Raw genomic sequence first — 10,513 nt, forward strand, 5'->3', positions numbered from 1 at the left:
GTACTTGATTTCCTCTCCCGGGATGCCGCTTTAATGAGGGCGCTCAGACATCGGGAGTCAGACTCACTGAGTAAATTTCAGTCCAGTGCTAATCACGTGGCAGATTAGTCAGACTCGAGAACCAGACCTCGAGAGCAGACATGAGCTAGATTCCTGCTACACCAGCATCATATTACAACATGCTCTAGTGAGGGCTCTACGAGGGCGTATTGCTTATATCTAGAACACATAATCACATTATCGGAACAAAAATAAAACAAAAACATTCGCTAGCTAGGGGGTGGTTCCATATTTTTTAGTGCTTCCCCTATTGCCTGGAATGTGGCAATCTGCCGGTCCTGCTCTTCCTGAGGCAGAGCTGTAAAAGAACTCATTTCTTCGTCCCACTTCCGTACACAGTCCACATTCCAATTGCACCTCTCGACCTCTCCAAAGATCGGGTGGTAGAATCGTGGGTGACGGGTTGGCCACGCAGATGCATGGTAATGGTGCTTGACCAACGCCGTGCGCGAATGGTGGTTGCCCGAGTCCGAATGGCCTTGCCCAGCGGCGAACGCTTCAACCGTGAGAACCAGAAATCCGCCGACAACTTTGGATTCCGGAATATCATGGAACATACTCCATGTGATATCCTTGCCCGTTGTGCGGCTCATTTCAGATAGTATTGCGCCTGTAAAGGCTGAAGGCCCGGTGCCGGTGATCACATCATCGAAGTCCAGCTGAAGCTCAGAGATCGGCCTCCCTTGCTCGATGGAGAGCTGATTGAGCCAGAGCAGGATATTCTCTACTAGTCGCATCATCACGGGCTGTCGAGGCTTGCACATGAATGTCCATTGACAGAAGGATTGAGATTTTGGACCTAGTATAGGATGGTCGCGGAATTCTGGCTCGTCGATTTCAATGCCAATGACCATGTCAATCTCGCCCGCATCGCGGCTGCTTGGGATGAATCGCTCAACTGGTCTCAATGCCTCCACGTCTATATCGGCATAGACACCTCCCTCCATGTACAAAACAAGATACCGAAGTAGGTCGGCTTTGATGATCGGGGCTGTTAAAGATCGGTATGTTTTAACGATATCTGGTCGATTCAGCCCAAGGGGTCCGAAGTTTGATTCGACATAATCGAGGTCATTCTGGTCGGTCAGAACCTCGTACCTATAGCCCGGGTTTTTAGATATCCAGCTGCGCGCTACCTCGATATCACGCCCGTCGAATTCCAATGGATTCACTTTCCAGATCTGCCAGATTTTCCTGGGAAATTGTTCGCCAACATTGCTCGTCAGCTGAGTAGAGTATGATTGTTTCTTGCCCAAGTCGTTGGACGTTCTGGTGAGACAAAAGTAGATGAACAGACACAAAGCCACTAGGCCCCCATGTGTGACTCTGCGTGCCTTCTTCGGAAAGAGATTGGGCAACACGAAATTCTTCTCCCGCATGACTGAGCCTGTGATGGGGATTTAATTCAGTGAACCTCCTGTCTGGGAGACAAGCATCGAAGTCGAGAAAGGAGAAAGCTTGTTAGTACAGGAAGGCAGGGACTTATTTCACTGAGAAGTAGATTACATACAGTACATTTTACATGTCATCGTAATTAACATGTGGGATTCATTAAGTCTACAGTGCATTGCCTCGGATCATGTTACTCCCTATCACCTGGGCACCTTCGCAGGCTTACACCTTGTTTGCTAGGCTGTATTGTTGGTACACTCGCGAACGCAATAGTACCTGTCACTGGCACGGAAATGGTAATTGAAGCTTGACTGGTTGGATCATTCCTAGAGTACGGAGTAGTGAAACCCCTTTAGCCATCCGGGCGGCGGGGGCCAATAGTAGAGACCTGGTGTGGGGGAAAAGTCAATTATGGATTTGGTTCATAACGCCACTTAGACTTCCGTACTCTGTAAGCACTCACATGCGACCCCAAAGCTTTGAGACATTGCAGGGGGTGATATTGTGGCTGCACGGAGTCAGTCAAATCGGGCCATACCCCCGAGGTCTGTGTTCAAACCCCGACTTGTGGGGGAGGGGAAGAGGGCCCGCGGGGATCCGGCTCTAATTAATTACGGGCCTCGGCACGACTAGGCACTGGGGCTCACCCGCTAACAAGAACCACTCATTTTCACTGTATGCGACTGGATTCACATGTTACAGAGCTGTACTGAGATGTAATTATCAAGTGAAATTTGAAATTTGGAATTTGGCTTTCTATTGATCTTTTCTTCTTTTCGAATGACTGACTCTCTCAACTTGAATCCACTCGCCCAATGCCTATGATACACCCCTCAATCGAGAACTCTTCACCTCAGTTGAACTCAAGCCCAGAGCGAGCCCTCGAGGATGGACAGTGGAAACCACGGTTTACCCATATGACACGCCCTCAGCATGAGATGTCACTCTCCTCTTACATGGCTCCCTTTCTGCCCACAATCCTTACTGGGCGGACAAATAGCGACAACGCAAATGAAAAGCAACGGTTACCTATCAGGCCCACCGCATACCTAGATGGATTGCGAGGTTTTGCAGCTCTACTAGTCTACTGGGGACATCATCAAATGTGGGCGCACGATGGTGGAGGGGTGGGAAATGCCTTCGAGCTGGCCTACGGTTACGACAACAAGTACTATTTCGCATGCCTTCCTGGTATTCGAACATTCTTTTCGGGGGGGCATTTTGCCGTCAGCGTCTTTTTCGTGCTCTCTGGGTACGTTCTTTCAATGAGGCCACTGGTAATCATCCAGGATGGCGATTACGTTGCACTTGGTAAATCCCTGTCCTCGGCCATATTTCGCCGATGGTTTCGTCTATATATTCCTGTCATTTGCACAACATTATGCTATATGACATTTTTGCACTTGTTTAATATCAGCACTGTCCCAGAGCTTCAAGGAAGCTACCGCGCGGAGCTATGGAATTGGTACGCCGAGTTCAAGAATTTCAGTTTCCCCCTCCGAACAGGCGGCGAGCCCTGGTTCACCTACAATTTCCATGCTTGGTCTATACCCGTCGAACATCGAGGCTCTCTGGCTGTCTACTCCGCCGTTCTTGCCTTTTCAAGATTTCGCCGCAATGCCCGGCTCCTAGGCGAAGTCGCGTTGGTTGTGTACTTCTTGTACATTGCAGATGGATCACACTATGCTATGTTTATTGCCGGCATGCTTCTAAAAGATCTCGACCTCCTCGCCACACGAAATGACTTGCCCCGCTTCTTTCTCAGACTGGGTCCCTTCAAGACAGCCATCCTGACTGTTCTCTTCTATGCAAGCCTTTATCTTGGAGGGGTCCCCTCGCATACGGACAAATTACAACAATTACGTGACTCACCAGGGTGGTACCTCTTATCCTTCCTAAAGCCACAGGCAGTGTTCGATTACAAGTGGTTCTACCTGTTCTGGGCCGCTGTTTTTCTGGTCGCATGCACATCTCACCTTCAGTGGCTCAAAACATTCTTTAACGCCCCTTTCAACCAGTACTTGGGCCGTATTTCGTTTGCATTCTATCTGGTTCACGGACCGGTTCTGTGGACTTTGGGTGACAGGCTCTATGCTGCGGTGGGTTTCGCGCGCGATTCACACCAGCAAAATTGTCCCTGGTGGATTAATCGCCTCCCCTTGCCTAACGCTGGTCCTCTTGGACTCGAAGTCAACTTTCTTGCCGCAAATCTGGTTCTGTTGCCCTTGACTATCTGGCTAGCAGATGTCACGACTAGACTAGTTGATGAGCCAGCGGTGAAGTTCTCTCAGTGGCTCTACCAAAGGGCGCTGGTTGAAAAACCCTGATAACCCTCCACATGTGTCCATGATCTGCCTGGTTTGTTTTCGAGTATATAATGCAAAGCGTTCTTCTAAATGATAAATTGCTGTATAATAAGAGTCTTGCAACCGGAAACGAAAGTTACTGCTAGCCCGGAACCCGGACACCGTAGCTCAGGATACCAGCGGATCATAAAATTCTTGTAATGGCATTCGCGAGATTCACCATAGATTTATACCGTCCTATTTTCAATATTAAAAACGTAAGCCATGTGATCCTAGTGCCAAACAAACTATACTCAATTCGGTCGTGTCAGTCAAAGCCCCCCCTTCTTAGTCAGGGTCAACAACCAATCTCGGCTTTCTCTAAAATAACCTTAGAAGACTTATAATCTCCTACTGTTAAATCCCGTCTCTCACCAAACTGAACATGGCCAAAAAAATAGCCACACACCTGATACTTATTGCAGGCCTATTGTCCGTGGTGATCCTCGTCGCCAAATTCCAATCCAACTATTTCGGCCTGCAATCGAGATTTCTGTTTACGGACTATTCCTCGGGTGCTCCATATAAGCAAGCACACATTGATGTCGGACAAAACGACATAGCTTGTTCGGGCGTTCATGGCAGCGGAACGTCATCCCACTGCCGGAATGGACAAGCTACGGACGAGGACCGAAGATATCCCGGATTCGACAAAGACATGTCTCAGACACACCACATAGTATACTCGGTATCGAATGCCAATCGAAAGTATTTTAAGATCGACTTCGGAAAAAGATCCGTCCTGAATCCCAGTATAATCCCCCATCCTGAGCTGCTTGACACCTGGATCATCACTGCACAACTTCGCAAGCTTCCTTCTGCTCGGACTGCCTCGGTCTGGTACGCCGAACTCGTCTGCAATGCCGCATTTTCGGAGGATAGGGGAGTCTTGAGCTGTCTGGAGCCCCCACTGCAATTGCCCATCCCAGCGACCTTTGGCGACTCCACCAAGTGTCTCGGCGACCTTTCGTACTTTAGTCTCAGCGTTGGGCCTCATGATGCAAGGGTGTTCTACGGGCCCGAAATTCCATACACCGTTTACGGCTCCAATTCGTTCTTTACATGTTTCGGACAATGGATATCTGACTTCCGAATCTTGGTGGATTGGGGGATAGACACCATAAATGAGCACGAATTCCGACAGTATCGTGAGCTTCAACGTCCAATGCCATGGAGTTCAGTTGAGAAGAATTGGTTCCTCTTCTGGGATGATTCGGGACGAATGTTCATACACCATGAGATTGCACCGACACGTGTGTTTTCCAAACTCGAGCTAGATGGCTCCGTTGGACCAAACTTAGCGCCGAATACTGCTGCTTCTGACCAACAATGTCTCAAGAGATTCTTGCCTGAGACAGGAAAGATGCACCAAGCGACAAACTCGCTGGCCATCACTCTATGTGCACGATCTGACCACTCTTGCCAACCTGATGCGACCAATACCTTTGTGCTCTTCGTCGTCCAACAAAAGACCTTGCAAGGTCTTCGCCCCTTATATGAGCCCTATGTGGTGCTGATGCGGCGCTCAGTGCCATTTGAGATCTACGCAGTCTCGTCAAAACCAATCTGGATCTTTGGTCGCAGCATGAGAGCGGAGAAGTCAGATGAAGATTCTTCCTCGGGATTACTGGAAGATGCCTCCGAGATGCTCTACATGACTAGCATCAGTTGGAAAAGCCATGGCCAAAAGTACCATGGGTTCATTGATGACACACTGTTCTTAGCTTTTGGCAGGGAGGATTCAGATGCTGGCGGTATCGATGTCACAGCAGGAGACCTTCTAGCAGAGTTGGGCATGTGCGCAGGACTTTGATTTAATTCTCTATTTCTATAATAATGTAACAATTATGCGGGCTTGTATATTTTGTTCTCAATGGGCCTAAGGGTAAATCCTACACCACTTCTAAGAATATATAGGTAGTACGCAGACGCGTTCGGGGGAAGAATTAATTTATGGGACTTTTTACATGTAATGGTGTAACCCAAAATTACAGAACGACAAGGGTCCCTTTCAGGGTTCTTAGTGCGTAAAGCTTGGTGGTGGCTATGTTGGCGTTGTCTAGCGTACTTTGCCGCATAATTAATTTCTCACCGTCGAAAGAGGTGGCGAGCTAAAAGATTGTTCGTCTTTTCACATGTTTTGCTAACAAATTCTCTAAGACATTGATCGACCGAGGTTCTCTTAGTTCGTAAACCCCCGGACTTGATCGTATCCTATACGCTTTTTAGCATTTGCCAGAAAGTCTAATTGATTAGGGCTTGCGGGGTGTGGGATGGGTCAATTGAGGTGTTTAAACCTCACTACTAGAACACCCGGAGTTCGATCTCATTTCGACTAGATATTTGTTGGAAGAAGCTGCGATCGTCGTATCTGGCCACCTTGGCTCTTTCGGGGAGGGATTGTGCTTTACTATCTCGGGCAGAAAGCAAACTCTCGCAGAAGTCAGCTTCAGGCACAGAATCGCAATGAAACTAAAATGCTATGAGTGGTTTCTCGCACGACACTAATCTAGTGGCTTCGGACGAACGACTTATTTCTCCTTTCCTTTCTTTTTTTTTTCTTTTCTTTTTTCTAGTTCGCTGTTGCCGATGTTACATCCAATTTCCCCCACACCCGGTTGTGGGGGGCTGGTATAGTGCGATGCCTGTATGATAGTGTATTGATGTATGTGACAGTCCTACCTCTTTGGTATTTTTTATATCACCCAAAAACTGGAGACGATGGTCTCACTTGAGACTATGAATATATCTAGTGAAAAAATGCGCCTTGGAATTCAAACGCCAACCATTCGATGTTTGAGCACTATATTCTAGAATAGCTCAGGTATTAAAATGAGTGTAACTTGACATGGCTTGGTAGAAGCAATGAACATGGAAGGAGGTACCAGCGCGAAATTAAGTATAGTAGACAGCAGACCAAAACCATTATGTTCTCTTTCCACACAACTCTTCAGATAAAGAAGGTCATGCCGGCTAACAGGACAGCACCACCAACCATCTGAACAGCTCCGGGTGCAATACTAGAGGCACCGTTGAACTGGGAGGTGCTCTGAGCCGAAATTGCGCTTATCGTGGACGAAGTCTTGAAGCCTGACCCGTAACTACTGACCGTGGTAGAATTGGAGCTCGTCGCTGTGGTTGGGATAGCTGCCACGGCAGTCGTTGTGGGAGCCGATGTGTCCACCCCGGAGATAGAGACCGGATGCCCAACACCGGAACACAAGGATACAACGAGGCTGGATACAGCTACAGGGCCTAGTTAGACCGGATCATACGAAAGGGAATGTAGCTTCTCATACCTTGTCGGTCCGTGACATCACAGGCTTTATTGATGCAGGGCACAATATCCGCTGCGAGGCCAGGCTTTTGGCAATGGCACGCGAAATCCGTAAGCTCAGAGCAGCCGTCCCCGCTAAGGGTCGAAGTGAAACAGGTAAGCTGGAAGAGAAAGAAACAAGCACGGGTTAGTTATAGAAATGAGACACTGAGCAGAGATATTGAGCGGGACAGAGCATACAGAGCATTGTGGGATATTGGATAGTTGAGCTCTAGCGATGGCACCGGCGGCGAGCACAATAATAGCAGCAGAAAGGCGCATTTTGACTATAGTGTTGAACCGAATAGATGAATAGCCTGGAGTCGGTTTGGCGTGCAGGACATTCAACGCGACCAGAACGAAACGAAAAAACAACCAAGTCTGAATGTATGCCCGAGACTAGTCTTATATGATTCAGTTCCAATCCAGGCTCTATCGCAGGCCAGCGGGATTTGCCGGTTATTAGAACATCCTTCATGTCACATTATTGGTCACATAAAGATTTATCTTGATTACTCTCCCAAAAGTACAGTTGGCTCGGTTCTCTTATGTTGTACTGGTATTTCAACTAGTGTAAACCCTGTGCCTGGTAATTATCTGAACGAATGAAATTCAATCATCAAACGGGGTCACAAAGCTTACACGAAGATAGTTAGTGCGGACCTACAGGACGCCAAGTCATTGAGCTTTTTTAGGGACACCGGAGTCAATGACGCTACTCGCACATGTCTTTAATAAAACATGGTGGGCCGAGGCCGGGGTATGGGGTACGGGGTACGGGGTAGCCAAGGGACATTCACTAGAATTGGTACTGAGTACTCTAAGCGATAGGTGCTAGATTTTATAACTAGGTTGTATATGCTTTCACGAAAATATTGGCAAGGTCATATCTAGAAAAATCACTTGTTTAGTAGTCTTTTTAACTGTCTTTTCCCCTTGTTCTAATTATATAAATCAAATAAATAACAGCTTGTCACGAATTGCTCATGTGGTACCTAGTCAGATGATCCATGCTCAATCAGCTTATCTGTAAGCGGCCCCGGGGCTCCGAGTGTTCAGGGCCGTGCTCAATTTTACTCTGAGACCAAAAAGCGGCAAGGTCTGAGCACTAAAACGGAATGGCAAGGCCAAGAAGTAAAGAAATCAAGTACGGAGTACATAGGTATATAATTCATCTGACACAGTTCTAATAAGGTGAATCAAGCGGGTCACAAGATTCTAGTATGATTCTTGGGCCGCGGTAATGTTTACGAGCATGAGCAAACCAATTAATCACCCCGATAAGTGCCATAACAGCCAGGACAGCAACTGAGTAATCTACTATTGCCCATAGAATTGTGATAATGTTGGCTGTCCACCCTGCCCAGCCTGGGAGCTTGAATGCCCGCTTTTCGGGGGGGAGGCTTGGTGATCGCTTGTACCATACTAAGAAAAATATCGGAATAGCGAAAGAAAGCATCTGAAGAATGATGGCAGAGCCTAAAATGGCATTGAACGCTGCTGTGGATGCCAGAAAAATGCACCCAAGAATGAAAGTACCCCCAGCATTGAGCAACAATACTGGGGCGGGAACCTCAAGCATTACCTTTGAGAACCACCGTGAGCATAGAAGCGCATCATCCCGGGCTAATGACCAAGTCAAACGGGATGCCGTTTGCTGAACCGAGTTGGCTACCAACAGAGTGATGGAAATCAAAGCCACCATGAATGCGGTAGCTGCCGGGACGCTTTTTGTAGCCTGGATCCAAAGTGGATAAATCGGCCATCTACAATCCACAATATTAGCAAAGAAGTATTTTTTTCCCCTCCTGTCTTATTTTCATCAAGGGGGTGGGGGTAGTAGCATAGAACGTACGAGCTACTCAAAAGAGTGTCCAGATCTTTGATTGTGTATGACATCCCAACGCTGAAGCAGAAACCGGTGATGAATCCAATCGAGACTGTGCTTATAAGTGCACGAGGTATAATTCTCTGGGGATTTTCAACTTCTTCGGCTAGATGGAGAGTGGCATCTAGGCCTCCAAACATGAAACAAGGAGTGACCAACCCAGTGAGAAAAGCAATCCCATTGGGCCAGCCGGTGTTGTTATCAAATTCAGTCCAAACAAACCTGCTGCTTTGCTTGTCCGCGCGGACCAGACAAGTAACCACCGAAATGATGAAGGTGAGTAGCGTGAGGCAAACTGTCAGGTAGTTTAGATGATGTGACACCAAAATATCAGTGAGAGTATATGATGAAAATGATACATACAAGCAATATCATGAATCCGCGATGTCTTCCTCAGCAGGAACAAATTGTAGAAGAGGAAAACGATGTTGATGGCTTGGAATAAAAGAAAGTAATGCCAGTTCTGCGGTGTATAGCCCTCATTGAAGAAAGCTGCCAGGGCGAGTATGCCTTGTGAGCCCAAAATTGTCACGGATGCATTTTGTCCGACCCAGGAGAACGTGGCCATAATCCCACAGGCATATGATACACTGCGGGACCACCCTGCCGGCGCTAATATAGAGGCAAAATGATACTGGCCGCCAGCAGTGGGATACACGCTGGTAGTTCAGCCAGCGACAAGGCTACCATAAAGTAGACAACTAATGCAACAATGGTGCCGTAGATGACTGTCACAGGACCCCTTGGCAAACAGATGTGTATCCGGGGGGTTAGACCCATGAACGGACAGATAGAGGAAGATAAGACACGCCTATTGGTAGGCATTTCCAGCAGTTTGGAAGTCTTCTGTACCATGGGGGCTGCTCACTGATGACTGTTGTGGTCCGAGTGTTGGTTGCCAGTTCTCTATTTGCCGCTCAAGGATATGAAGGCTTGTGCGTAACTCATTTTCTCGATTGCTCGGCGTTGGAAAGGAATGGCACATAGCCAGTCGGGCAATCCGAGGGATAGCTTCAAAGAGTTCGTGTGAGCAACCAAACATGACTCCATATATACTAGATCCTAAGTTGAGATGTCGCAGAGATATCTCGAAAGGATCGATATTCCTTTCTCCGTTGCAGTTGTTGAAACCCAGTGTGATGTTAGACACAGCTGACAAGTAGGAATATTGCTCCAAGCAAAACCCGAAACCCCCCTGGTCTAATTGAGTTCGCTTCGTCTGCAACTCTGCTATCATGATCCGTGCTGCACGACGGTGATAGAATAAAGCCCCTTGACGATTACAGTCGACCGCCTGTACCGATATCAGTAGCTAGTAACACAACAATAAATGTTAATGGTATGAGTACCTCAAAGAAGCATAATGCGAGCACAATACTGAGCAAGATAAGCCGATCAGAAGTGTTTTCAGATGGCGAAGTCAACAGTCTGTTCATCTTTCTCAATGTGATCGCGTAATGTTTCTGGGCAATCAATTCATGTTCCCGGGACACATACGTCAGGTGCGATGCG

The 10,513-nt window shown here is 47.6% G+C and overlaps 5 protein-coding genes across 5 annotated transcripts; 2 read left to right on the forward strand and 3 right to left on the reverse strand.

The window, feature by feature from the left end:
- Positions 1–269: 269 nt before the first annotated feature.
- On the reverse strand, positions 270–1,439 carry PEX2_028290 (glycosyltransferase family 32 protein; the record flags this gene model as incomplete). The annotated part of the gene is made up of 1 exon (XM_016740104.1): positions 270–1,439. The coding sequence occupies one exon, from the start codon at positions 1,437–1,439 to the stop codon at positions 270–272; it is 1,170 nt and encodes a 389-aa protein (XP_016593515.1).
- An 828-nt stretch (positions 1,440–2,267) lies between these two features.
- PEX2_028300 (acyltransferase family protein) lies at positions 2,268–3,779 on the forward strand (the record flags this gene model as incomplete). Its single annotated transcript, XM_016740105.1, has 1 exon — positions 2,268–3,779. The coding sequence occupies one exon, from the start codon at positions 2,268–2,270 to the stop codon at positions 3,777–3,779; it is 1,512 nt and encodes a 503-aa protein (XP_016593516.1).
- Positions 3,780–4,182: 403 nt separating this feature from the next.
- PEX2_028310 (uncharacterized protein) lies at positions 4,183–5,610 on the forward strand (the record flags this gene model as incomplete). The annotated part of the gene is made up of 1 exon (XM_016740106.1): positions 4,183–5,610. One exon carries the CDS (start codon positions 4,183–4,185, stop codon positions 5,608–5,610), a length of 1,428 nt encoding a protein of 475 aa, XP_016593517.1.
- Positions 5,611–6,747: 1,137 nt separating this feature from the next.
- Positions 6,748–7,395, reverse strand: PEX2_028320 (CFEM domain-containing protein; the record flags this gene model as incomplete). Its single annotated transcript, XM_016740107.1, has 3 exons — positions 6,748–7,043; positions 7,097–7,235; positions 7,315–7,395. The coding sequence occupies 3 exons, from the start codon at positions 7,393–7,395 to the stop codon at positions 6,748–6,750; spliced, it is 516 nt and encodes a 171-aa protein (XP_016593518.1).
- A 2,218-nt stretch (positions 7,396–9,613) lies between these two features.
- Positions 9,614–9,781, reverse strand: PEX2_028330 (uncharacterized protein; the record flags this gene model as incomplete). The annotated part of the gene is made up of 1 exon (XM_016740108.1): positions 9,614–9,781. The coding sequence occupies one exon, from the start codon at positions 9,779–9,781 to the stop codon at positions 9,614–9,616; it is 168 nt and encodes a 55-aa protein (XP_016593519.1).
- Positions 9,782–10,513: the final 732 nt, after the last annotated feature.

This window comes from Penicillium expansum (assembly GCF_000769745.1).
Source record: "Penicillium expansum strain MD-8 chromosome Unknown contig75, whole genome shotgun sequence".
In the NCBI taxonomy this organism is placed as follows: Eukaryota; Fungi; Ascomycota; class Eurotiomycetes; order Eurotiales; family Aspergillaceae; genus Penicillium; species Penicillium expansum.